Genomic DNA, 27,743 nt, shown 5'->3' with positions numbered 1-27,743 from the left:
CTAGTCCTTCAGGAATCAATCTCTGGTCACATCTACCTCTTGTGTACAGGAGATTCAATTCATTGTCTTTTTGCAACAAATTTTCCTTCTTTCACTTTGAGAGGTTAAAAGGAGTAATGATTAGGTGTGAAAATGCTAATGGAATACTTAATGTACATCTGAATTCATCTTCCAGCCATAGTTTTGTCTTATAAAATGCAGATGTTAAAGTGTTCCTCGTTTTGTATGCTGTTTTTAGACGTGTATATGTGTGTATCTGTATCTGTAAAATGTAAATGTTAAAATTGAATGGTGTTTATAAGAATTTCTTTTCCCTTTCAGTGGAGGAAGAAGCGTATGCGAAGGCTCAAGCGTAAGCGTAGGAAGATGAGGGCAAGGTCGAAGTAGGCTGTGTGCCCCCAACCTCCCATCATCCCCCTTCAGGCAACATGTGATTGGTGACAGGTGTGTGTTCCTCTCTCTCTCTCTCTCTCTCTCTCTCTCTCTCTCTCTCTCTCTCTCTCTCTCTCTCTCTCTCTCTCTCTCTCTCTCTCATGGTAAATTAATGAAAATTACATGATTGACATTGAGTTGCTTTGTTTTTTAAGTTGTAAGTTGGTTTTCATTGTACTAATAGTGGTCCTCTTCTCCCAACAGGTGCCTGCCTTCCAGCGTCTGCCACCACTCCATGCTGCTATATTAAATTTCATCAATAAATATTGTGAAGGGGTCCAGGTGTTTTATTCCAACACAGTGGTTATACTGCAGAGGTGTATACTGAATGAAAGTCTCTTAAAACAAGTGGATGCGTGTATGGGATGGGAATCAGGAGGGGAGGGGATGTATAGAGATAGCAGATCCAATAGTAAGATAGTTTAAGATGTGATAGCAGGTGAAATGGAGAAAGGATAAAACTTGCACTATCAAGGAATAAAAAATGAAAGATTTGAGTACTAGAATGGAATGGAAAAATCATTAATGGATTATCTTAATATGGTTTACATGAAACCACATTATATGAAAGCTTTTGTGCAGGATGTATATCTGCTAAGCTTTGCCTTCATGAGTAAAGCACAGGTTCGCGACCCTCGCACACGTCACCGCGCTATTGGTTTGTAAGTTTATGATCTGAGGGTCTGAAGTGGAACAATCAAGACGCTCTGTTGGCAAACTACTTTCTGGTTCAGCCGCAAGAAATGGCCTATGTACTGCGTGTCTGAGTTGTGCTGTATATCTCTCAGGAAGACGTCGAAACGTAAGAGCAGTACTCCTTGGTCAACCTGAGATTAGTCTACCACCTTCAGTACTCCATGTCTCCATCTCATTATATAGCCGCTCATAAGTTTGCAAGTCTATACTTCTCACTCCGTATTTTTATATAAATAAGATAAAACGGTAAAGGATGGTTTTCGTGTACACAAGCAAATAGTTTGTATTAGCAAGGAAATTATTAAATAATTCTGTTCGCATTCTACTAAACATAGCCAGCCAGTTGTTGAATCCTGGTGTTTCTTTCTCTGATCTGTTGCATGTGTTTGTTGGATAGCTATATTTTTCGGTATTTTCATGTCTGGTCACGTTAACTTCTTCATTCTTTGTAATCAGGGTGGTCTCATTGATTTTATTTCGTCTTGTCATCTCTGCATTTGCTAGGATAAATTTTCGGTCTCGTGTTTGCTGTCATAATCTGTTTGATATATTCAAGAAATTTGATATTTTTCTTCAATCATATCTGTAATGAAATGGTAGGAGGGAGACCAGGAGGGACTCTTTAGTCATTACGTAAGGAGTGGCAGTGGCGCCGAAACCTCACGTGGTCAAGTTTTGGCGGCAAGACGAACGTAAACAAACATTGTGTCATGGACGCCTTGAAGCTCTTTGACTGGAAGAATTCACTCGATGCCATTGATGAACTGGAAAAATTACTACAGTGCAATGTTTGGTGAGTGCTTTGTAACGGTGCAGTGTGTGTTGAAAGGTATTGTGGTGGAGGTGTATTCAGGCGATGACGCACACCCCATGAAGCATTTCCCTGCTCCAGTGTGCTTATTTGATGACCTGTGTCTTTGCAGTGGTAAGATAGCAGAGGACCCTCAGTGCCTGGGACGATGTGACCACCACTACTGCCGGTGCTGTGCCAAGGAGCTGGAGAATGGGACCTGCCCTTTCTGCAAGGTTCCTGCCCCGCCCTGTGAGATGCAGCCTGACCGTATCATTAGCGACCTTGTGGAGTCCTGCCGAGATCTGCGGACACTTATCTCTGGGGAGGGTGACATCAGGTGAGTGTGTACAGAAATTAATTGCTTAACAGTTTCCTACAGATAAATGATAGGTGTTTTAGGGAAGGGCTATAACACTCTACACATTCAGGAGTATTTATTTATTTATTATTTTTTTTTTATTATTTTTTTTTCTTCTACCTGTGCAGATACAAAGAAACTTACTTTATTTGTTTTTGTCGCAGATTAATAGTTTTCACGGCATGTGGAAATTTAGTTACATTGGATTGTCATGTTAGATTAGGTTAGGATAGGTTAGTTAAAATCAAGTTAGGGTTGATCAGGTTATGTTATGTTAATTTTGTTGCCTTTGGCCTGTGCCTCTCTTACATAAAGAAAAAAGTCATATTGATGTTAGTGGTAGTATCATAAGAGGTTGCAAGGTGTGACATGAGTGTATGTTTTAGTGTCTAGTGGTCTAGGGTCTAGTGTGTGTGGATGTTAGGTAACGTGTGTGCCACCCCAGGACAGATGATGCTGGGGTGCTTGATGGCCGGTGCACCCCAGAGCGAGGGAAGAAGCCCACGATATCCCTGAGAGAAATCTCTGGTGGTATCACCATGACAAACAACAATAATAGCAGCAACACCAACAACAACCAAGCCAGTAACAGAAACAAGCAGGGTGCAGTCAAGAGCAAGGGGTGGGAGGCTGAGGGTGAGAGCAAGGCCAAGAAGAAAGCAAAGATTACCCAAAGAACTCCAGCTAACAAAACTAGCAACCAGCACCAAGCTAGCACCTCACTCTTGACCTCCAGGCCAGAGAAAAAACCAAAAGTTAGCACACCAGTAGCAGAGGCAAAGAAGATCCCCAAAGTGGCTGATCTGAGTGTGCTAGGGATGAGCCCCAAGACTGTGGCCATCAACAGGAGGAACACCAAAGGGGAAACTCTCCTGCATGTGGCCTGTATTAAGGTGAGAACCAGCTGGAGTAACAGGAGGAGGACTTGGTCACTTAGATTGAGAATGGTAGATCCTAATAAACCTGAGAGACCCCAGCAATCCCAACAGACCCTGACAAGCTCTTACAATCTCCAATATACCCCAGCCTTTCCTGACAGACCCCAAGAGACCCCATTAATCCCTGACGGATCATGACAGACCCTGACAGACACATTACAATCTTGACTCAGTTCTGTGTGAATACCAATATATGCACTCATTACAGGGTGACAAGGAGAAGGTGAAGCAGCTCCTATCAGAGGGTGCCAATCCTAACACGAAGGACAATGCCGGTTGGACCCCACTGGTGAGTACCTACACCCTGTCCTGCACCAACATATAGGCTCACTCTCATTCTGTATTTGACTGATGTAGAGAGAGAGAGAGAGATGGAGGTTACAGAGAGTGGGGAAGAGGAAGGGAATGTAAAAACGAGAGAGTGGGGATGTGGAGGCAGACATGGAGTGGGGTTGAGAAAGGAGGTGCAACTTAATCGACATCACAACTTCTGGCCTATGATATTTACCTGTTAAGATTCCTCGAATAGACATGTCACTGTAGCTAAGAATAACGGTAGGAAAGCTGCTTCATCATAAATAGGAGCTGTCTGTACAATGAAAAATTTCTTTGACCACTGACACATCCCTAAATAGTGACAGTTACACACACACACACACACACACACACACACACACACACACACACACACACACACACACACACAAAAAAAAATTTGTACCAATAAGACAACATAGAGAAGTTGGAAAGCAGGACTGGTTTAACGATAGATGTGAAAAGGCTAGAACAAGAAAAGAGGATGCATGGAAGAGGTGGAGAAGGAAAAGACGGATTAAGCAGTGGGAAAGTTACAAAAGAGCAAGAAATGAATATGTGTTGATTAGAAGAGAAGAAAGAAAGAAACAAGAAAAGGATATAATTGATAAATGTAAAGACCAACCAAGGCTTTACAGACATGTGAACAACAACATCAAAAATAGAGAAAGTATTGAAAGTTTAGAAGTAAATGGAGTATACAGTGAAGATCCCAGGGAAATGGCAGAGGCTATGAATGGATGCTTTCGGAAGGTATTCACAAAGGAGACTGCTTTTGACAAACCACTGGTAATGGAACAGAAAGGGATTATGAAGGAGTTTCAAGTAACTGTGGAGGAGATCAAGAACATGATGGGGAGTTTAGAAGTGAGAAAAGCTGTGGGACCTGATGGGGTATCAGGATGGATTTTAAGAGAATGCAGGGAGCAATTGGCAGAAAAAGTTTGTGAAGTAATTGATGCCTCATTAAGGGAAGGTGTAGTGCCCCAAGACTGGAAAAGAGCTAACATTGTCCCAATCTATAAATCAGGTAACAAGAGAGACCCATTGAACTATAGACCAGTGTCACTTACAAGTGTGGTAGCTAAGATGTGTGAGAGGGTGGTGAAGAATAGATGGACAGACTTCTTGGAGAAAAATGACATACTTTGTGAGTGTCAATTTGGTTTTAGGAAAGGGCGTTCATGCACGACAAACCTGATATGTTACTATTCGAGGGTGATAGATGTAATACAGGAAAGAGATGGTTGGGCTGATGGAATATATCTGGATTTAAAAAAGGCCTTTGATAAGGTACCACACCAGAGACTGATCTGGAAACTTGAAATGGTAGGAGGAGTGCATGGCAGTTTACTAAAATGGATGGAAGACTTTTGGTAGGAAGAGAAATGAGAACAATAATTAAGGACAGACCATCAGAATGGGGATTGGTGGAGAGTGGAGTTCCACAGGGATCAGTGTTGGCACCAGTAATGTTCGCAGTCTACATAAATGACATGGTGGATGGGGTGTCCAGTTATGTGAGCCTATTTGCAGACGATGCAAAATTGTTAAGAAAAGTGAGATGTGACAAAGATTGCGAACTACTCCAGGAAGACTTGGACAGAATATGGAAATGGAGCTGTACATGGCAAATGGAGTTCAACACGACAAAATGCAAGAAAATAGAGTTTGGCAAGAGTGAAAGAAGAATCAGGAGTATGTACAAGATAGGAAATGAAGACATAAAACCAGTCATGAAGAAAAAGACCTTGGGGTGACAATTACCAATGACCTATCGCCAGAGAGACATATAAACAAAATAATTGGAGAAGTATTGAACTTATTGAGGAACATAAGAGTGGCGTTCAGATATCTAGATGAAGAAATGATGAAGAAAATAATTACTGCAATGATAAGACCGAGGCTTGAATATGCAACAATACAGTGGGCTCCGAACTTAAAGAAACACATAAGGAAACTAGAGAAAGTACAGAGGGCTGCAACGAAAATGGTGCCTGACTTAAGAGATTTGACTTATGAAGACAGACTGAAAAGAATGCAACTTCCAACCCTGGAAAACAGAAGAGAAAGGGGAGACCTGATAGCAATATACAGAGTGATGATTGGCATGGAAAAAATGGATAGGGAAGATCTGTGTATGTGGAATGGAAGAATGTCGAGAGGGCATGGGAAAAACTAAAATGGCCACTTATAGGAGAGATGTGAAAAAATATAGCTTCCCTCATAGAAGGGTGGAAGCATGGAATAGTTTAGACGTGGAAGTGGTCAACGCAAGGAATATTCATGATTTTAAGAAAAAGCTGGACATTAATAGATATGGAGACGGGACAACACGAGCATAGCTCTTTTCCCGTATGTTACAATTAGGTAAATACAATTAGGTAAATACACACACACACACACACAGAGGTAAATGGGCAAACCTCTTAATGTATAGCCCCATTTTACCAAGCAGCAAGTAGGCATGGGAGATTGTGACTCAGCCATCACCTCTTCCAACAGCATGAGGTTTGCAGTCATGGTTTTGAGGACATTGCTGGCCTGTTGCTGCGTCACGGTGCTGTGGTGGACCCGATGGCAGGCAGTAATGAGACCCCGCTGCATGACGCTGTGACGCAGGGACAGGTGGCGCTGGTGAAGCTGTTGAGGACCTGGGGAGCTGATGACACTGTGAGGAACCTCCATGGACACACACCAAGGTAGTTTTTATGTTCTTTGTTAGTTTTTTATGTATCTGCTGTTTATTTATTTATTTTTTGTTAGGAATGGTTTTATTTTTGTATTTTCAAGGAGTTACTTTGCTGTATCTTTATGTATATTTTGATTGGTGTGTTTTTTAATGTGGTTTTGATTGATTTTTATTGGTTTTGGTGTGCTTTGTTGTATTTGTTAGGGAAGTTTTTGGTAAATGTTTATCAGTGATACATTTTAGTGTGTGTTTTATTCTTTTTTATTTTACTGGATGCTGTCTTTGTTTTGTATATTAATTTCTTTTACAATTAGTATTAGGTTTTCATTGGTATTGTCTGCATTTTAGGTTGGTCTTTTTTTTTTTTTGTTGGGTATTGATATTTTTTGTATGTTGTGATCTGAGAGGTTAGGTTTGGATGTGATTGAATTTGTGTAGCATTTGTTCATCATCTTAGAAATTGTTATATGCATCACCTTACCACATTCATCATTTACACTGCATCACAACCAAACTACATACTCAGTTACTCATGCAGAACCACCCCATTACAGCCTCACCACCCAAACGTCACCCATTGTATCGTCTTTCTTTTACCTAGAGAAAAAAAACAATGCATTCTCTGATAAGCTTACAAATGAATGCAGGAAATTGTTTACAGTGATCTTTATTATCACCTTTTCTTGCCCCATTACATTTTTCTTGGCTGATGTTTTAGTACTGTTACTGATTTATTTCATTACTTTTTTATTTACTGTATGTCCTACATGTTGCTTTTTACAGGTTCAGCATTTATGTTTTATGTCTTAGATCTTAACTTTACAATACTATAGCAGGTGACTTACTGTTGACACTTACTAGGACTACCAATATACTCTAACTTTTCTCACTGGCTTCTGTCTCCCATCACCAATTATAAGCCATCACTGCCCACCCATCACCAGGTACCTTGCCACAAAATGCCTTGGGGCAGCACAGCTCAACGCGGCACTTGACACACCCATGGACCCATCACTGCCCCGCCCTTCACTGCCCCTGATGGAGAAGATGGTGCTGCTAGGTGCTGGACTCTCCCGCCAACAGACCAAGAAGCTAGAGACACTGGCCAGGATGCTGCGTGCCAAACTAATGACAGAGTACAGGTGTGTGGCTAATGACAGAGTATAGGTGTATGATGACATTACAGGTGTTTGATGAGAGTACAGATGTATGATGACAGAGTATTGGTGTGTGTGTGTGTGTGTGTGTGTGTGTGTATTTACCTAGTTTAGTTTTACAGGGCCTGGGCTTTATGCTCGTGTGGTCCCGTCTCCATATCTACACTTATCCAATTTTTCTTTAAAACTATGTACACTCTTTGCTGACACCACTTCCTCACTCAAACTGTTCCAAGTCTCAACACATCTTTGCGGGAAACTAAATTTTTTAACATCTCTCAGACATCATCCCTTCCTTAGTTTCTTACTATGCAATCTTGTGCTTCTAAAGTCATATTCTTCTCTCAGGATCAGTTTCTCATTATCCACTTCATCCATTCCGTTAATCAATTTATAAACTTGTGTGCGTGTGTGTGTTTTCTCTTACAAGATCACACTCCTCAACTTATGCCCTGTGACTGTCCATTGGTAGGTGAACATGGTGATGGTTAGTGAGAGGAGTAATAATACCCATGTGTTGTTGTAGCCCCGAGGTGACGCATGTAGTGGCAGACTGCACACCAGAGCGCCTGGCAAGCACACGCACTGCCAAGTACATGATGGGGGTGGTAGCCGGCAAGTGGATTGTTACTCATGCTTGTAAGTCACCTTGTGTGTGTGTGTGTGTGTAGAATGATGATTGTGAAGTTAAGTATGATGGTGTTTTTTATGCATTTATTTATTGTGTTGAAGGTGTGTGTGTATCTTAATGCTAGGGACACTCTTGTTTATTTTATTTATATTCATGTCATATCTTCACTTTGAGAGTTGATACTTTAAATATTTGATTGATGTGTTGTTTTTCCATCTCTTTTCTTTTCTTTTTATTTCTCTCTTCCATCTATCACTCCCTTCTAATTTTATTGTGTTACTCTCGGTGCTACTTTGTCAGGGATGGATGAATGTCTGAAGATTGAAGCAGCAGTGAGTCCTGCTGACTACGAGGTATTGGGCTGTGGTCCAGCACCTGACACATCCCCTGGGGCTCCAGCACTGGGGAGGAGGAACTCTGAGAAGATGGTAAGGATGGGCACTCATGCTATGTAAACACACACAGTTGTTTTTGTGTTGCAGTGTCTGGGTTAGTTTAAGTACAAGCGAAAGTCTTCTTTTTTGCAGCATCCAGGTGTTTTTAAGTATTAGCAAGAGTTGTGTTTCTGTTGCAGCGTCCAGGTCTGTTCAGTGGGTGTCACATGTTCCTGTGGGGTACCTTCCCTGGGAGTAATGGCAAGAAGGAAGTGGAGGGACTGGTGCGTGCTGGGGGCGGCTCAGTGCTGGCCAGGGAACCCAATGCTGAAGCAATACTGGATGAGGAACGTAAGGTGCCTTTCCATGCCTCCCCTGATGGTCCCCTCGGCAACTGTTCCCACTACATCATCTACTCTGATGGCCCCTCAGAGCCACAGCTCAAGTATGACATGAATCACTTCAAGTCTCTGCCCCTCAGCTGGCTCCACTCCTGTGTTGATTCCTTCAGCCTGCCTCCTCCAGTCAAGTAGTGCCTCAGTGCTGCCTCACACAATCTCATGCTGCTCAAGTTAGGTAACAGTTTTATGATTCCTTCCTGCACAATTAGAGAAGAGTGTCAGTGAAAGGAAAGATGTATTTTTACAGGATTTTTATTTTTTATTTTATCTTTTCTCTCTTTGCCTGTTAGGTTTTTTTTTTTTCTTTCTATCTATCTTTTTGTCATTTTCTCTACCGTCTCATGGTCTTATTTTGAATAATGCTACTACTGTTTTGTGGCTATCTCTTGTTATTCTGTCTACTGTTAATATTGGACTTCATTTCTTACTTGTTTTTCTTATTTCATCCCATTATTTTTGTTTTGTGGACTTTTTATTCTCATTCTTGGTTTACTATTTTGTCATTTTTTTCTTATTTTTTCTTTACTTCTTGTTAGGTGTTCTGTCTGTCAGGTGAAGTGTCTTGTTACACTCTCTACCTGATCAGTTTACTCACATTTTCATTATTTACAAACTACACTTTTATTCTCAGTGAATCAAGTTAGAGTGTCATGGTTCTATCCTGTACAGTGATTTTATGTGCTATTCACATATGAACAATTTTATTAATGTATTATATATTGCTGTCTTCAAGTAGTAATTTCTAGTTTATTTGATATTTTTTTCAAAACCGAAGATTATAGTAATATGTTTTCTAAGTGTTTGTTGAGCCCAGCAACACTTGGATCTGTGTGCCTGAACCTTTGGTGTGCTACTGCAGCATGGCAGGCGTGGTGGTTATCCAGACAATGTTATGGTATGCAGGGAACTTAAATTTTTATTAGTGTAGACATTATTCTATGATAAAAATAGTGTTTTGGACAATATATTATTGATGGTGTATATCTTTAAGGGGTATAATAATTTAACAGTACGTCAATGTCCTTAAAATGCAAATAATATGCATTAAAATAAATATAGTTACATATATCTATGTACACCTTTCTTGGTGGGGAGTGCTGGAGGGGCAACACTGCCACACACTCACAAGGCTGGGACAGTGTGGAGAGTCAAAGGAATAACACACACACAGATGACATCCACCACATCCTCTCTCTGTCTGGTAAACATGTGGATTGTCTTTTATGACAAATAAAAGTGTGGATTCAAGACACTTTTTGCAGACATGGATGTTCGGACACATCTTGTGTGTTTGCACAGTCTTGTGGAACAGAAGTGTGGGGATTTGGTTTCCTTGGTGTGAGGAAAGTGAGGGATAAGTTGGGAGTGAATGATTAAGACACTTGTAGGAGAGCTAAGAGCACGATGGATGCAACACTATTGTATGGATGTAATAACGTCTCCAACACACCACATTCCTCACGGGTGCAACACAGGAACCTCCTCACCCTGTACAGGCCAACTCTGCTGCTGCTCACTGTCACAGCCACAGGTTTCCTGACTATTTCTTTATCTTAATAGAAAACATATCCCTGAAAAATGGCTGCTGTGAAACAATGCATCACTGAAAAATTCTAGTGTTTTGTCTTGACTTTATAAAAAACTTGTTGCTTAATATAAAGGCATTTTTGGCACTTACTCATCATGAGTTTATTCACCATTCACCTTTTGTTTCTCAGCAGCATTTATTTTACCAAGAGGGAGAATTGATGGCTCTGGTAACAGTAACTTTTCTCAGTTTTGATTTTGTTTAATAATTGTGTTTTGGTAAGATTATTTCAATTAATCACCTAATGTACCTTCCTGCTATACCAGGGAATGCTTAGTGTGACCAACAACTACAGCTTAACTTACTTGTATAAACCCTGACCTGACCTTGCATTGTCTCTCATCTCTGTCCCTCTCACTCACTGTTCCTTCAGACAACACCACTATCAATACTTGCATTGGGAAGGGAGTATAAAATGGGATTTTTTTTTTTTTGACAATACACATTATATATTTCAAAACCTATGATACAAAACAGAATAAATGTCTTTCTCACACAGACACACATACTCACTCACACACAAACATACACATACAGGCATGAAGGATTAAGGGCACTATCATGCTTTATCTGTTATGCTCAATGCTCCCAGAGTTTCCAGGATCTTTGAGCCATCCATTGCATTTGTTCTGGATCTGGAGTACCTGCAACAGAAAAAAAATAAATAAATAAAGGATATATTAATTCTTACAGGTGTGTTTGTACTGGCTAACTGTACTTTGTGGATGGTGGTCTAAACCTAAGCTGGACTTGGGGGTGTGTAAACATTAATATTCTAATTTTCTCTACTTTTACTTGATAATGAATGCTATGATATTAGTAAATGATTAGTAGATCAATAAGGCAAGTAAAAATTTTTAAAGGAAAGAGGATTTTGATGTTATCTCAATGGCTATTTACCTTGTATGTGAGTAGTGTAATGAGGAAGGAGGTGGGAATAGTCAGGTCAAAGTTGTAAGGTGGATAGAAAAGGATAAAGAGTGAAGGAAGGGTGTGTGTTGTCTCAATGGCTATTTAATGTGTATGTGGGTCGTGTAATCAGTGATTGAAGGGCAGTCATGGTTGCAAGGTGGATAGAAAAGGTTAAGAGTAAGCAGCGTAGAAAGACTAGACAGAAGGGTTACCTCTCAGACACCTCCTTCAGGGCCCAGGTTGCAAGCTGCTGTGTCTCCTTCTTCTTCTGAGCACTGAGTTTGGATGAGGACAGCACCTGTGTACAGCTCTGTTGAGAGGAAGAAAGAGGGAGAGTCAGTGGAATATGTCTAAGCATTCCAGACCAAGTCATTGATATGGTTGGGAAGAGAGAGAAAAAAAAAATAAGGTTCATTTTGGTGTCTATCTCCACAACTTTCACAAGTCTGACTGGAAGCTTTGTGATTTTCAAGTGTGTTTTCATGATTCCAGTGATTGATTAACAGGTTCCAGCAGAGCTGATGGAGTTTTCAGGGATGTTTATGTGACTACAGTGAGTTTAATTAGTTCCAGTACAGTTATTGCATTTTTAAGGATGTTTTCATGATTCCAATGATTTAACAGGTTCTATTGGAAGTCATTAAGATTTTCAAGGATGTTTTGATAGTTCTACTGATAGTTAAACATCCATCCCATCAGCAACCAAACTGTCTGTCACTACCCATCTTAACACTGCCCATCCACACTATTCCTCATCCGGCCCATCTTCCCACTCACCATGAACAGGCCGTACAGAGCCCTCACGTTGCCTGGGTTGAGTTTGGCTGCCTGGCAAAAGTAGCTCCGGGCAATTTCCATGTTCTCAAGACCACCCTGCAATGCACAGGCTTATCAGAACATTTCCATGACATATTCCGTGTGTGTGTAATTCAACTCGGTCGCCTGCTGGTCACCCAGCCAGTCTTCCCCATTACGGAGCGAGCTCAGAGCTCATAGACCGATGTGTGTGTGTGTGTGTGTGTGTGTGTGTGTGTGTGTTTATCAGATTCATGTAGTGTAAGGAAAGATACACCCCAGGATTTAAAGAAATGGTTAATACATATTTACAAGATTATTCCTGCCTTCGGTTAAACTACTACTGCTATTAACTACTACTAACTACTAATCTCTTGCTACTATTTCCCTGAGATAGAGAGATACCAAGGTGTGGATCTTCACTGGTATCTTATGAGTGTCATCAAAACTCTCCCCACTTAACCACAAAGATCTGGAATGAGTGCATGATCATCTGAAGTTACCTGTCAGAAACTTTAATTTTCAGGAATGTTAGCACTGACAAACAACCTTCCTTTCCACATCATGTTTGTTTATATATACATATTTACTTCTTTTCTTCATGAGCACTGCATATCACTAAAAATGAAGCAGCACATTGATAATTTCTATTTTGTTACAGCTGATTAAATTCTTGCGGAAAAGGTAGAAACAGTTTTACAGCATTCAACAATTCCCAGATTATTTTGTGTGTGATGCAACATTTCTTTATGGAAGGTCATATTCTAACAAACATCATAAGCCCAGCAAGTGGCATGCTCTGTGGTGCCTTGTGGTGCTGTGCTGGTGTTGCCTGTACCTCCTGAACCTACAGCTTACTTAACAGGGCATGAGGGTTCAGCGTAGCCAAGAGAGCAAAAGACTACAGCTGCTGAACTTTAAGCTTACTTAACGGCACAAAACAAGCATCGTATAGCCAAGAAAGCCTAATAAATGACTACTGCTGCTGACTACTACTGCACCAGTCACTCTTCACCTACTCTGTACTCCTTGCCCTTCAGAGTGACATGAGAGGAAACACATTATTTCAATATTAGACCAGCAAACTAATTTTTCCACTATTATAAAAAATGAGATACATTTTGCAGTCCTAACACAACAGATACCTTCTTAGAAAGGTTAAACTTAGTAACTATCTTGATTTTTCTCTCCTCATAGAAATTCTCTCTCATGGAAAAGGAAGAGATAAAAACAGACTGAGTTTTAAGAGTTTACCAGTGACAGGGATGAAAGTTAAGATACTGGTTAACTGTTGCATTAGTAAGGTGGAAGGAAGAAAAACAAATGGGCAGAGTTCTAGTTTGCCAGTGAGAATGATGAAAAACTGAAGCTACTGGTTAACTCTTGCTTTACTGAAATAGAACAGTAATGGAATGGGAAAACAGAACTCAACAGAAAGGTTTTAGTATACCAAACTTAACGTATGCAACATATCAAGTCCAAGTTTGCTTATATGATAAAAAAAAAAAAAAACACAAAGCTGAAAAAAAAGACAGATAGAATTAATGAATATGTGTAGGTGGAATTGTCTGACCTGAGTGTATTTAATCTCAGCATAACGTGTGTGGAAGAGGTGGTTGTGAGGGTTGGACAGGATGAGCTCCTCCATACAGAAGGCTGCCTTGCTGTAGTCCCCCTCCTTCAGGTATAGGTCACACAGCTCCTGCCATGCCTCACTGTCCGACATGAACCTGCAATGCCAACACCTTCTATTACTTCCACACTTGCTGCCTCTTCCTCCTTCTCCTGATATCTATTCTTTTCAGGACAGAGTGAGAGAGAATGGCAATGGAGATGGAAGGAGGAAACACAAAGAAACTATTTTTTCCTCAATTTTCTGTGTATCAAAAATTTATGATTACTTTTATGGCTAATATTTGTTTTTCTCTTTATTTTTATTTGTGTTTGAAAAGGGATATGAAACCACCATAACATATGGTGATTAATTGCTTCTCTAATGGTAAAGGCCACCTCACATCACACACCACAGACTCATCACCACACACCAAACACCACACACACCCTTATTCACTTTCCAACACCACAGCACATTACCCAAAAGATTTCTCACCACACACACACCACATCACACCCCATAGAGTACCACCACACCACACCACATCACACAATAATCAACCCACCATCACAACACATTACACCATATCCCACAGACCCTCACCACATACCACCACACATCACACCACACCCTAACCAACCCACCACAACATCACATCACCCCAAAAAAGATATTCACACACCTTACAGACCTTTCACCACCACATCACACCACTACAATAGACTCAAATCACACCAACGCCATCCCCACCACGACACTCTTATTGCTTGCATTCACAAACACCTTCCCATCTCACTATGACAGTTTCTAAGGCCACAGAGACTACTAGCTGGGTTATCAAGACTGTTTCTTCTTTTAATAAACTAGAAATCTTGCCAATCTATCACCAGAACCATAGAAATACCCTTAACCTCTTCAGTACCAAGATGTGTTTTCATATTCATTCTGCTTACTATTTGGTGATTTTATACAGCTTCAGAAACTTATGGGAAGTTAAAATAGTGAAGTCTTTGACCATTAATCTTCTGACCTCCACAGACCCTTCTTAATGTAAGTAAAGTCATCTAATCGTACCCAAAAATCGTAATAAAAATGCATCCCTGTACTGAAGGAGTTAAAAGCATGAGTATCTTCAACTGGAAACCTTGGAAAACAGTGATGGTGAGAGAGCAAAGTGTTTCAGAATACAGCCTTATATCACACCACTATCCTCACCACCAATAATTACATCACACCACCCACCACCACCACACACTCACAGTTTAAGGTACTCTGTCAGCTCCTTAATAGCGTCGGTCATCCTGCCCTGGCCTCGCAGCACCGCCACCTTGCGTTTGCGTGCTGTGGAGTTAGTCTCGTCTTGTCGGATGATGCTGTCGTACACATCCATTGCCTCGTCGAACCTGTGAGTGAGTGGGTTTGTATTTCGTTGTGTTGGTGGTGGTGGTGTTGGTGTTTGTGGGTTATTTTGATTTTTTTTTTTTGTCTTGTTATTAATTCAGTATGTTTTTAATAGGTGTTTGTGTGTTAATTTTTAAGTTTTTGTTGTTATTATTATTATTGTTTTGTTTTGTAGCTAGTTCATTTTTTTGTGATTATTTCTATTACTAGCTATTTTTCCTTTTTACAGTGTGTGTGTGTGTGTGTGTGTGTGTTATATCCATGCTTTTTAGATTTTTTATTTAATCTCCCTTACCTAAAAGACTATACCTCATGTGTAAACCTTATCATTATCATTATCATTACCATTATTATCATTATCACTTATGCATTTACAGCTATACACTTCTACCAGTCACTTCTTGTCCCACTGATATCCCTCATCCCTTCCCATCCAAACCCATAAAAGACACCATTACCACACACCCTAACCAAACACACTATACACTACCCTTCACCAACCAGTCCTCCACCACCACCACCACCACACTCACTTCTCCATAGCCTCGAGTCGCATGGCCTTCAGCTTGCGCACCCTGAGAGAGCCTGGGAACTGTTCATTGAGGGCCATGAGGCAGGGTTCAGCAATGTCCAGGCGATTGCAGTCCAGGCCGGCAACAAACACCTGCTCCTCCACCATCCAGCCTGTGTGTGTGTTTGTGTGTGTGAGAGAAGCAAGAAGAAAGGAGTGTGAGTGAGATGGAGATAATGAGTAACAAGAGTGAGGTTATAAGAGTGTTTGAGGGAAAAGAAGCATGGATAGGAAGTGACAGAGGATGCAAGGAAGGGTGGGTAAGAGAGATGGAAAGAAGGAAGGAAAGGAAGTAGCAAGAATAGATGAAGAGTGAGGGTGGAAGATAGAGATGGTGGAAGAATATAAAGAGGGAGAAGGCATAGGAGATATGGAATTAGGAAGGAATGAAGGAAATGAGAGAATGAATGAAAGGACGAATGGAATAAGAAAAAAGAGAGAGAGAGAGAGAATATGAATTTAGTGGAGGAAAGAAGATAAAAAACATTAATCCCTATAACATAACACATTCTGCAAGCAACATAGAAACCAAACATGGCACAAAAAATACAAACACCACTCACTTATTTACCTCATCACTATTATCACCACTAGAATTCATTAAGAGATGGTATATTTAGTACATTAAACACCTACAGTGCCTGAGAGAGAGAGCGAGAGAAAGATTATGCCTGTATCTGTGTGTACGTACGTTCGTCTCCCAGCTTGGTCTTGTAGTGCTTGAGACAATACTCCCACATATCCACTACCTCCTCACTGTGCCTCGTGTTGTCCTCCCGCCATGCCCTCAGCTGGTCCCGCACCTCTGTAGGAGTGAGACAGTGAGAAGTAGTGAGAGTACTTATGAGCAAGGATGGTAAGATGGGGAGTGACAATGATGAGAGTAGGCAGTGAATATGATGAGAGAGAAGAATTATGAGTAAGAATCGAGTGGGGAGTGGAAAAGATGAGATAGAGATGGGAATTATGAGTATGGATGGTGAGCTGGGCAATGAAAATGATGAGAAATGAATTATGAGTGATGGTGAGTGAAAATGATGAGTGATGAAGGGATGGTGGGAGTAGACAGTGAAAATGACACGATAGAAGAATTTTGAGTAAAGATGGTGAGTGTGGGCAATGAAAATGATGACAGTGTGAGTAATTATGAGTAAAGAGTGGTGAGTGTGAACAGTGAGAAACAGGATGGAAGGAAGAAAATGAAGTGGAAGAATAGAAAGTGACAAGGTAGAGAGGAAGGAAGAATAAAACGAGGACAGAGAGAGCGAAGATATGGAAGCTGGGAGGAATGAAAGCAGGAAAAGCATGAGAGAATGAATGGATGGAGGAAAGGACTAAAGAAGAACGGAATGATGGAGAAAAGAGAGAGAAAGCGAATATGAGAGGAAAGGCGAGTGCATGGGATGAGTGAAGAGAAGCTGGTTAAGGTCTATATTATAAAGTATGCATGTATGTGTGTGTATGTATAATTCTGCACAAAAATCTGTAACAAATTTATAATATACAAAATACTGCTCAAAAGGCCTTCACCTTCAATGGTCTGATGCTTCCCTTGCATGAACACTTCTTTAAAATGCAGCATATAAGGCACAATTAAATGCTTCAGTGTTTCAAATGACAAAAAAAAAAAAAAAAAGAACTACTAAATGAAACTGAATACTTAATGGAAAACGAAACATGGATAACTTAACTAACATTACCTAACCTACTACATACTGGACAGCAAATTAGGTTAGGTTACGTCAGGGGGAGTGGGTCAAGAATGGTACAGTTAGGTTAGGTTAGGTTAAGATAGGTTGGATTAGATTAAAGTCTGGTTAAAGTGAGTGAGATTGGATTAGTTAGGTTAAATTAAGCTAGATCAGATTAGTTAAATTGTTAGATTAGTTAGGTTAAATAAAGTTAGGTAAGGTCAACAGTCAGAGGGATTGAGGTAGGCTGGAGAGGTATGACATAAAAATACACAAATAAAAAAAAAATAAAAATAAATAATACGAGTCAAGATAAGCTTCGTTAGGTTAGGCTAAGAAAGATCCAGGTTAGGTTAAGATTAAGTATGAGACATTGAAGGCTATACAGAGTGACAATAGTGACCAGTACCTCACCACACCACCACTAAACCCCTTAACGCTCCTCTCCAGCTTGAGAAACACACACAAACAAACAAACACGGTGATCGATGGAAAAACACGATACAGTTCTGAAAAAAATAATAATAATACTTCCTCTGCCCCCTACATTTCGCTATACTATTTTATACTGCCTCTGTGCCCCTCTCAGTGCTCGTAATGGGTGTAAATAAGGCCAAATATTACCCTCCCAGTCTAGATCGAGCGTCGCCATCTTGGTTGTCTTCTGCTACTGCCGGTAATCTTGATCCTGGCGTGACAGCTGACAGCACGAGTGACAGCAAGGTGACAGTGGTACTTTTAGCCAGTCTTTATATTACTATGTTCTATAAGTATTAAAGAGAATAATTTATCAAAAGGAAATTTATGGGTATCTATATGTGTAAGTTTTTATTTGGTTTATCTAGGTTATTGGTTTTAAGTACCTTTGTACTGCACTATTCGAAGGACTGTTCTGATATATTGCTTTCTATTTAATTCCCTCCGTTTTTTCCCCATATGTTGTTATTAACTAAACTTTTTATTTGTTTCTTTATATAAGATCCCTGTAAAAATTGGTTTTATCTTAAGTCTCTTGACCCAATTTCGTATTTACAATTTTTATTCAATTTTTTTTTATCTTTCATTTTCTTGTCAATAAAACTCTTGTAATTGAATATATATATATATATATATATATATATGATCCCTGCAAGAACTCACCTGTTGGTTTCCATGGTAACACTTACCACGCCTCCGTCACGATGTCAGAGAACAAAATAAACTCTCTAGTGAAATACGACACGCCGGTCCTTGTGACGACCAAGAAAAGTGACAAAACTGACAAGGTGAGGCTTTTCTTCTGACGATAATTCCGATCTGCTGACACTCTGAAGTCCCTTGTTGACAATACCTTTTGCTCTTCATATTGTCTTACCTGTTTGCCACTCTCCTTTCATACATATCAAGGACTTACCACTGAGACAAAAGATTAACAGTGGGTGGGGGTGTTGGTATATAACTTATGTCCCTGCCTTGTGAAGTGACTGCCTCTTAATTCTCTTCCCTACCCACTCCCCCACTCCCCACGCACAGGTCCCGCAGCTCAGCCTCAAGGACGGCATCCCCACGGACATCTCAGGTGGGTCAGGCCAGGTGTGGATTAATTGAGGTAGAGGGGACATGTGGTATAGTCTCGCGTGATTTTTGCTCTCATTTCTGTCCCACTGTCCTCTGAAACTTTTATTTTCCCATAGACGAATAAATGTTATAAATTTTTTTTTGTACTAATAATGTGGGTTTTCATATCTTATTTCTATTTAGTTTCCCTTCTTGCATAAAAAAAAAAACTTCCATATCTATCACGTAGCTGAAATGGGATAGTGATATGAGAATAATAAATGTTTTAAACGTTTTATAGGCGACAGTACACACTCTAGCATTCTGACGTTTTATAGGCGACAGTACACACTCTAGCATTCTGACGTTTCATAGGCGACAGTACACACTCTAGCATTCTAACGTTTTATAGGCGACAGTACACACACTAGCATTCTGACGTTTTATAGGCGACAGAACACACTCTAGCATTCTGACGTTTTATTGGAGACAGTACACACTCTAGCATTCTGACGTTTTATAGGCGACAGTACACACACTAGCATTCTGACGTTTTATAGGCGACAGTATACACACTAGCATTCTGACGTTTTATAGGAGACAGTACACACTCTAGCATTCTGAATAACATATGTTTTCAATGTGTACATATTTATCATCTATTGGTTGTTATGATTTATTTTCTATAGTACCGTACTGATTTAAGAAGTAATGTTACAAAATCTCATATTAGACCCTTTTAAAGAATATAACTGCATTTTTAGGCAAATGTACATACTCGGTCATTAGTTAGTTAGTTTTATTGGCCAAAATGCGCATGTTTACAGTAAAGTGAAAGTTACAAAATTCACATTGGTCCAATTAAAGAAGCATATTTTTAGCAACATGAATCAAACTATTATCACCTAAGTAACAAAACAAAGACTCGTATTCTCAAACCCTTCTGTGCTTCACTTCCACCATTTCAAAAGGCTTTACTTAAATTTACACGGATTTTAAGGTGTTTTCACAGGTTTACAGGCAAATTGACAAGATTTCTACATTATTAGTTGCAGAAACATTCCTAAAAACTCGCTAATCATCTTTGTGGCCTTGGAAAATAGACGTGGTGAGAGAGCAAAGCGTTTCTGAGTACTGACCATACTATTCATGTATAAACGCTTTCCTTCACCATGTACGGTCACCACACAAGACATCACAAAACCTCACGAGACATTACGAACACTGCCATGACTCACGTAACTGTAGAGAGCAGAGTACTGACAATCCCCCCGTCGCCCCACTGTGCCCTTCGTATCCCCAGAAACCAGCAGCACCAGCGCCCCGGGTCTAAGTGGGCCCCTTCCCCGCGGCGGACCCCTGGGAACCACCCCCGCCCCCTCCCTGCAGCTGCCGCCCCTCCACGAGCTGAGGAAGAAGGAGACTGAGGAGATCCTGAACTTAATCCTGCCGCCTAGGGAATGGGAGGAGGAAGGTAAGAGAGAGAGAGAGAGAGAGAGAGAGAGAGAGAGAGAGAGAGAGAGAGAGAGAGAGAGAGATGGGGAGATGTATATAGTTCCTTCCTTTACCGCCACTCCTACTTACCTCTCCTCTCCTTTCTCTCCCTCCTCCTCCTGCACCACCAACGCCTTCCCCACGTTCCCCCTCAGGACAGCTCTGGGTGCAGGCCGTGTCCACCACCCCCGCCACCTCCGTCGATGTGCAGCAGCTTCAGGAGGAGCTCGACCTTCGCCTTCAGGAGCAGTCAGCGTTCGAAACCGGCATCTGCCCCGTCAGGAGGGAACTTTATACCCAGTGCTTCGGTGAGCGTGTGTGTGTGTGTGTGTGTGGCTGCCTCTCTCTCTAACCCACATTCTAGAGTACACTAAAACATCTCCGCATTGCATCTCTACTATAAATGTTTTTAATAGTGTATTTGTGAATTTTTATGCCATATTAAGAAAATTTATGCATTATCAACAGGAGAAACACTATTGAGAACGTGGCTAATAAATTCTCTAATCTTAAATATCTACTATTCACTACATTATCTTTACTTATTCATGTTTTAACCACTACCTGCCTGGCGGTGGCGGTGGCGGCGGGGACAGATGAGCTGATCAGGCAAGTGACAATTAACTGCGCGGAGAGAGGCTTGCTGCTGTACCGCGTGAGAGATGAGATAAGGGAAACACTGGACGCCTACCAGCGGCTCTACACCTCCTCCTGTGCTTACGGAGTCAGGAAGGCTCTGATGGTGAGAGAGAGAGAGAGAGAGAGAGAGAGAGAGAGAGAGAGAGAGAGAGAGACCTGTGCATACATATATTATACTATATCATACATATGTACTTAAGTTTAGTACATAGAGTAGAGTAGATTATTAGTATTGTTATTATTATTATTATTATCATTATTTTATTATTATTATTATAATTATTATTATTATTATTGTTATTATTATTATTATTATTATTAGTAGTAGTAGTAGTAGTAATTGTTGTTGTTGTTGTATTAGTATTATTAGTAGTAATCAAATAATAAAACTGACAACACCACCACCACCATCATCAACATTAACAACATCGACAATAACAATAACACCACCACCACCACCAACAACAACAACAACAACAACAATTTTCAAGTTACAAAGTGAAAAGAAAAGAAAAGAAAAGAAAAAACATACCAAAAAAATAAAAATAAAACAACAAAAACATAACAAAACACAAATAAACAAAAGAACACAAATAAAAGAAAAACTACAACGAAAACAAATGAAGAAAAACACCAATATCTTGAACACTATACAAGACAGGTAACAAAACACAGGGAACTACAACACAGGCGGAGGAGCACAAGGTGAAGGTGGGCGCCAGGTGTGAGGAGCTGCGGGCCCAGGTGAGAGAGCTGCAGCACCTGGCGACCTCCCTACGCCAGGAGATAGAACAAGTAGAGAAGGAGGCGCAGCAGGCGAGGCAGGCGGAGGCAGACAAGCACGAGGAGACCAAGAGAGTGCACCAGGCTAGGATTGAGATACTGAAGGTGAGGTTACGTGAGGTTGGGTGAAGTGAGGCGAAGTTAGACCGAGGAGACAGAGGCTAGGATTGAAGTGAAGTGAGATGATGTTGGGTAGTGTTTAGTTATGTTGCAGGGTGTTGAGATACTAAATGTGAGGTTACGTGGGATTGGGTGAAGTGACGTGAAGTTAGACAAAGACAGACAAACACGAGGAGACAGAGGCTAGGATTGAAGTGAAGTGAGATGATGTTGGGTAGTGTTTAGTTATGTTGCAGGGTGTTTGCTAGACTAAGAGGAAAGGAGAGAAAAAAAGTATATTAGAATCGCAAGAAATATCCATGAACACACACACACACACACACACACACACACACACACACACACTAATCTTTACTCCTTCCTTTATTACAGAAAAAGCTGGAGAGTATTATCAAACAAGCCACTCAACCCAAGAAGTAAAGCCATGCACTATTCCGTACCGTAGTAAAATAGAAAAGCACTTCGAACACAAACTATATAAAGATTTCCTATACGTACTTTATATCTTCCCTCCCCCCTGTTATTCTCTCCTTTTTACTTTCTCTCATCTTTCATTAATTTTTTCCTTTCTTTTGTGCACAATCGAATGTTCTCTTGAATACAACCCGTTTAAAGATTTCCTATACATTCCTTTTTATCTTATATTCTTTCTTGTTTTGTCTCCTCTTTTATTTTACATTCAATTTCTTTTTTTTCTGTTTCTCTTTTTATTACATTCAATTCCTTTTTCTCACAATCGAATGGCCTTGGCAACGGGCAGTGTGTAGCGGCTTAGCGTGAGAGCAACGTGGTAATGTTGACAATCCACACGGTCACACAAGAGTCCCAGACCCAGACACCAGTGCACACCTTGAACCTGAAGAGGGAATAACGCGTCTCTCTCTCTCTCACTCTGTGCTACCTAACTAACCTAACCTTATCTTGACTTAACTAAACCAAATCTAACATAAAATATAATCGATCCTAATTTAACTTGACCTTAACTAAGCTAGCCTAGCCTAACCAGATAACAGTTACTCAGTTTGTCCACAAGAACGATATGAATAGTGATGAAGGACAAACAGTGCTGGAAGTGGTAACGGTACATAGTGTTTGGTGATGGTGATAGTGATGGTGACTGCGTGGTGATGGTGAGGAAGAAAGCCATGCCATTCTCTGACGAGACGGAAGGTGGGACAGCGTGGGATGGCAGCAGACTGTCAGGTGAGAGAGAGAGAGAGAGAGAGAGAGAGAGAGAGAGAGAGAGAGAGATACTATTCTTCTGTTTGGAACGCCTTATTTTCATTAGAGCTATTTTTCAAAGGCAGGCAAGATGATTTATGTCTTAATAGGTGTTTTGCAATTGATGATGAAGAATCGTTGTTGAACTGTGACTGGAATCACGAGATCACCCTTGAAAACTAACAATTTCCAGTAGGTGTTAACTATTATATCACTTGGATCATGAAAACACAGCTGAAAACCCTTAATAAAATCTACTAGAGCCTTTTGATTAATTTCTTATAAACAGTAGAATACTCCTAAAACGGCCACTAACATTGACTCCTGTCTGTTAAGCTACCACTAGTCACGAAGCATTTGTTTAACTCTATTAATGATTTGTGTGGTCTTTGGAAACAATCAGTCTTGGTGAGAGGACAAAGCGTTGCAGAATACGTGACTTTGAAAGGATGAAGACAATGCTAATAGTAAGTTTGCCAAGATGTAAATGAGTGGTCCACGATAACATCAAGAATATCTGGTTATTTCTGTATATTTTCCGAAGTTTCTTGACGTGTTCTTCTCTTAAATCTGTCCAGAAATGCTTCGCTCTCCCACCACATCTGTTTTTCAAGGCCACAGAGATGATGAGCCGAGTTCTCAATAGCGTGCCTCTTGTTAATGATGCATAAATTTAATGTTGTCAACCTCTTCAGTACTATGACGCTTTTCCATATTAATTTTGCTTATTATTTGGTGATTTTACACAGCTTCAGAAACTTCGATGGGGATTAAGAATAATGAAGACTGTGGCCATCAATTTTCTGACCTCCATAGACTCTTCCTAATGTCAATAAAATGGTCTAATCGTATACAAATCTCAAGGTAAAAATGTATCCCAGTATTGAAAAGGTTAATATGTCAATAGAACCGTAAAAGGACCTTTGAAAACCCATGTCACTCAACTGTAGCTTTTTGAAAGTAGTGTGAATGAAACAAATTCTGTGGTTACTACTTGCTTTCTTCTCTTATTGGTGTGTGTGTGTGTGTGTGTGTGTGTGTGTGTGTGTGTGTGTGTGTGTGTGTGCAGTACCAGGCCAGGTGACGTCATGCAGGTGGGGATGCAATCTATTCTGAGCCAAAGAGTAGTTATTGACACCATTGATCTTGGGGAGGGAGAGGATGGAGGAGGAGGAGGAGGAGGAGGAGGAGGAGGAGGAGGAGGAGGAGGAGGAGGAGGAGAAGGAGAAGGAAGAAGAGGAATGGAAGAGTGACGTGGGAATTTGGAATGTCATCTCTGGTCTTCTAATCTTACGAAACATGAACGTAAATACATTCGAAGCCTCGTGAAACGCTTTGTTCTCATGCCTATTATTTTCAAAAGGCTCTAGTTTAAGATTACACGAGTTTTTTCCAGAGTGATTTTACGCTCTAGTGATGCATTAACAATATGATTACTCTAATAATGGAATAAACAATCTGAAAATGTGGCTAAGCATCTCTGTGACCTTCAAAATATAATCGTGATGAGAGAGCAAAGTAATGTTTACAGACTTCATATTGAAAGAAAACGATAAGAACGGTGCGAGGAATAGTGGGTAACTCAGCTATTGACCAAACATACCACGAACTCAGGCACCGTATCGTTAAACACATCAGCTTCTTATATCGAAAACTTTTATCTATTGGGTTCAAGCAGAAGCTATATAAGTTTTCAAAGATATTTCAATGGTACCAGTGGAAATTTTGTTAGTTTTACTTTGATTTACTTTTTTTTAACGTTTTTTCACGATTTTAGTGATAAGCTTCAGTAGACTTCACAAAAGGTTTTAAAGAATTGTATTGTTGTTTTCTTGATTTCAGTGTTAGTTTATTAATTTCCAGTTGATGCTATTGTGGGTTTGAAGGGTGCTGTGATTTCAGTAGTAGTTTAACAAGCTTTCGTGTAGGCTACCTCATTTAGGTTTTCAAGGGTGTTTTCGTAGTCCTTATAACAGTTCATCAGGCTCTAATCTCTAGTGGAAGTTATTAGGAGATTATATCAAAACTGTTTTTCGTGTGTTGAAACTTCATGCTCCTGTGGAAGTTAGTGAGATTTTGATGGTGTTTCTGTGAGTGGTGATGGTTTGAGTGAAAAGTTATTACGAAGTTTTATTGGAAGTAGTTTCATGATTCTAGTGAAAGTTTAGCAATTTTCTAGGAAGTTTTCATGACAAGGACTCCAAACCATTGAGATTTCTAAGGATGTTTTCGTTATTCTAGTGATGGTTCAGCAAGTCATAGTTAAAATTATTGCGATTTTCAAGGAAGATTTCATAACGACGATTCTGCATCAAGGAGAAAGCAGCCGAAAGAACTCAATTAATGACAAAACTTAAAAATAACGTTATAACCTTAATAATAATAATAATTCAACAGGCTTTATAGGAAGTCATTGGTGTTTCAAGGATGTTTTTATGATCTTAGCTACAGTTTGGCATAGTCTTGATGACAGAACAGAGCACTTGAGACGGGACGCCGCACCTAAGATGATCGGCACGGATTGTGTCAAATATAGAAACAAAGAAAAGTTTGGGGTTCGAACATCTGAGGCTTGCGATGTCAAATATAGCCATGCAGAGAGAGAAGATTTCAAAGTTTCATGCTACTTGTGCCAAATATAGCCAAGAAGAACGTACGTGGAAGTTTGGCAATTCCTTCCTAGGTCAGCCAAATGTTACTTGAAATAAATGAGTGGATATATTAACGATAGATAGATAAATAAACAATTGAAAATTCAAATAGTCCATTCTACATATGCGAAATATAGCTGAAATTCAATAACTTAATTACTAAACATAAATATAAATAACCATATTATATTTAAGACGTGTAAAATTAAGTTAGAAATAGGTAGATAAATAGACAAATGAAAATATTAATGAATTAATATATAGAAGTGGGGATTTTGATGGTTTATGCTAGGTCTACGAAAAAAAGGTAAAAAAAGACTAATGAAATAAATGGTCTGAATATTTTATCCCGAATGTGTTAAATGCAGCAAAAAATAAAGGGAGGGAGAAAAGATTGATAAATATACCTCAATATATCTGACTTATCGTAAGCGTTCTACTCAAGTAAAGCTAGAAACAAAAGAGAGAAAGAGAAAACTTACAAATAAAGCCATCTTACTATCTCATCCAAACTACGCTACCCAAGTAAACCTAGAAACAAAAGGTAGAGAGAAGACTAACAAGTAAACCTATAAACATCTTATCCAAAACTGCGCTAAATGTAGAGAGAAAAATAAATGAATAAAGAAAGAAAGAAGAGGAAAAGTCTAGGCTCAAATATCTTCCTGTAGGTATGTATTTAAAGAAGAGAAAAAAAAGTCTAGGTTTGACTACCCTAGCCTACATTTATTGACTCCTAAGTGGGCCCTTTCATTATAATTTTTCCTTTCATAATTTTGTCACTCTTAGCCAATGACCCTCTTGCGTGAAAACAAAGTAGTGGTTGAAATACCCCTAACCTATATGTACCGTCACTAAAGAGAGCCCTATTCATACTCATTTCCTTCATAATTCTGTTACTCTTGGCCAATGACCTTACATAACAAGAAAAAGGAAAAAGTTGAGGTTTAAATGTCCCAGCCTACACGTACCAAAATTAGCTCAGTCCTAACATATATAATTCGAGTGATTTTTTTGGGTAGACTGTTAAAAATAGCCACAGGTGACGCAAAGCTCTGTTGTGACGCTCGTGTGTGTGACCTATAGACGTGACATTTGAGTGACGTCATCCCCCAAGGTGCCAGTTTGGTGCTTCCTGCAAACAATCAACACCAACACTAATAATTAATCCAGGTCAGGCTGGGTCAGGTCAGGTTAGGTCAGGTTAGGTTAGACTACTACAGGTGAAGTCTCGATAAACTTAAGAATTGTTGAAAGTTCTTTATTATTATTTGGTGTTGTGGTATTGTGGTGACGTCATTGGTGATACTGGAGTGGTGAGATGCGTCATTCTAGCCGCGTGTGTCCCAGGCTGTGGTGGTGTGGTGTGTTGGTGTAGTGGTGGCGGTGCTAGTGATGCTTTCCTCCCGTTCAGTGGTGTGTGGTGACTGGTGGTGATTGGTGGTGATGGGTGGTGACTGGTGGTGATGTGGTGATGTGGTGCCAGACTGCTAATGGTGACCGTTTTCTGTCACCAAGTGATGACTGGTTCTCTTGAAATAAAATCGGGAAAATGACTGGTTACCTTCGCAGAGAACCAGGAAAGTGACTGACTGGCTTAACAAAGAAACAAGAAAGTGACTGACTGGCTTAAAAGAGAACCAAGAACGTAACTGACTGGCTTAAAAGAGAACCAGGAAAGTGACTAACTGGCCAAATAGTGAACCGGGAAAGTGACTGATTAATCTCGCACAGAACCGCTAGTGACTGAGCTTAGAACCACGAAAATGACTGGTTTCCCTCCTTACAAATGCAAAAAGTGAACCAGTACCCTTTTATAGAACCGTGAAAGTGACGGGAAAGTGAAATGACGGATACTGGTCAATTAGTCTTTTGATTTGCAAGAAGGAGGAGGAGAAGAAGAAGAAAAAAGAGGAAGAAGAAGAAGAAGAGAAAGAGA

At 40.1% G+C, this 27,743-nt stretch overlaps 3 protein-coding genes across 4 annotated transcripts; 2 read left to right on the top strand and 1 right to left on the bottom strand.

Annotated features, from left to right (window-relative positions):
* The first annotated feature begins 1,761 nt into the window (after nucleotides 1–1,761).
* LOC123502863 (BRCA1-associated RING domain protein 1-like) lies at nucleotides 1,762–9,853 on the top strand. Its single transcript, XM_045252132.1, has 9 exons — nucleotides 1,762–1,921; nucleotides 2,052–2,258; nucleotides 2,725–3,172; nucleotides 3,426–3,506; nucleotides 6,038–6,234; nucleotides 7,169–7,366; nucleotides 7,908–8,020; nucleotides 8,313–8,440; nucleotides 8,587–9,853. The coding sequence occupies exons 1-9, from the start codon at nucleotides 1,839–1,841 to the stop codon at nucleotides 8,917–8,919; spliced, it is 1,788 nt and encodes a 595-aa protein (XP_045108067.1). The 5' UTR covers nucleotides 1,762–1,838; the 3' UTR covers nucleotides 8,920–9,853.
* On the bottom strand, nucleotides 9,678–18,081 carry LOC123502864 (ER membrane protein complex subunit 2-like). Its single transcript, XM_045252134.1, has 8 exons — nucleotides 17,985–18,081; nucleotides 16,361–16,474; nucleotides 15,632–15,782; nucleotides 14,957–15,100; nucleotides 13,656–13,812; nucleotides 12,065–12,160; nucleotides 11,500–11,597; nucleotides 9,678–11,019 (listed from the first exon to the last, which is right to left on the bottom strand). The coding sequence occupies exons 1-8, from the start codon at nucleotides 18,010–18,012 to the stop codon at nucleotides 10,935–10,937; spliced, it is 873 nt and encodes a 290-aa protein (XP_045108069.1). The 5' UTR covers nucleotides 18,013–18,081; the 3' UTR covers nucleotides 9,678–10,934.
* A 440-nt stretch (nucleotides 18,082–18,521) lies between these two features.
* Nucleotides 18,522–23,480, top strand: LOC123502559 (33 kDa inner dynein arm light chain, axonemal-like). Of its 2 annotated transcripts, none has more exons than XM_045251698.1 (7): nucleotides 18,522–18,625; nucleotides 18,873–18,918; nucleotides 20,200–20,370; nucleotides 20,546–20,698; nucleotides 20,987–21,132; nucleotides 21,720–21,917; nucleotides 22,305–23,480. In XM_045251698.1, exons 1-7 carry the CDS (start codon nucleotides 18,542–18,544, stop codon nucleotides 22,350–22,352), a joined length of 846 nt encoding a protein of 281 aa, XP_045107633.1. In that variant the 5' UTR covers nucleotides 18,522–18,541; the 3' UTR covers nucleotides 22,353–23,480. The 2 variants fall into 2 exon arrangements, with proteins under 2 accessions (XP_045107633.1, XP_045107632.1); XM_045251697.1 differs by having other exon boundaries at nucleotides 21,705–21,917.
* Nucleotides 23,481–27,743: the final 4,263 nt, after the last annotated feature.

Source organism: Portunus trituberculatus, chromosome 12 (assembly GCF_017591435.1).
Source record: "Portunus trituberculatus isolate SZX2019 chromosome 12, ASM1759143v1, whole genome shotgun sequence".
Lineage (NCBI taxonomy): Eukaryota > Metazoa > Arthropoda > Malacostraca > Decapoda > Portunidae > Portunus > Portunus trituberculatus.
Note: the sequence above shows the minus strand (reverse complement) of the source record. Positions and strands in the feature narration are given on the sequence as shown.

Coding starts and splice junctions, on each gene's coding strand:
- LOC123502863 (XM_045252132.1), top strand. CDS start 1,839: ATGGACGCCTTGAAGCTCTTTGACTGGAAGAATTCACTCGATGCCATT. Junction 3,173..3,425: donor TGCATGTGGCCTGTATTAAG/GTGAGAACCAGC, acceptor CACTCATTACAG/GGTGACAAGGAGAAGGTGAA. Junction 7,367..7,907: donor AAACTAATGACAGAGTACAG/GTGTGTGGCTAA, acceptor GTGTTGTTGTAG/CCCCGAGGTGACGCATGTAG.
- LOC123502559 (XM_045251697.1), top strand. CDS start 18,542: ATGTCAGAGAACAAAATAAACTCTCTAGTGAAATACGACACGCCGGTC. Junction 18,626..18,872: donor AAAGTGACAAAACTGACAAG/GTGAGGCTTTTC, acceptor CCCCACGCACAG/GTCCCGCAGCTCAGCCTCAA. Junction 21,133..21,704: donor GAGTCAGGAAGGCTCTGATG/GTGAGAGAGAGA, acceptor AACAAAACACAG/GGAACTACAACACAGGCGGA.
- LOC123502864 (XM_045252134.1), bottom strand. CDS start 18,012: ATGGCGACGCTCGATCTAGACTGGGAGG. Junction 13,813..14,956: donor CTGACAGAGTACCTTAAACT/GTGAGTGTGTGG, acceptor TTGGCATTGCAG/GTTCATGTCGGACAGTGAGG. Junction 11,598..12,064: donor CTCTGTACGGCCTGTTCATG/GTGAGTGGGAAG, acceptor TCCTCTCAACAG/AGCTGTACACAGGTGCTGTC.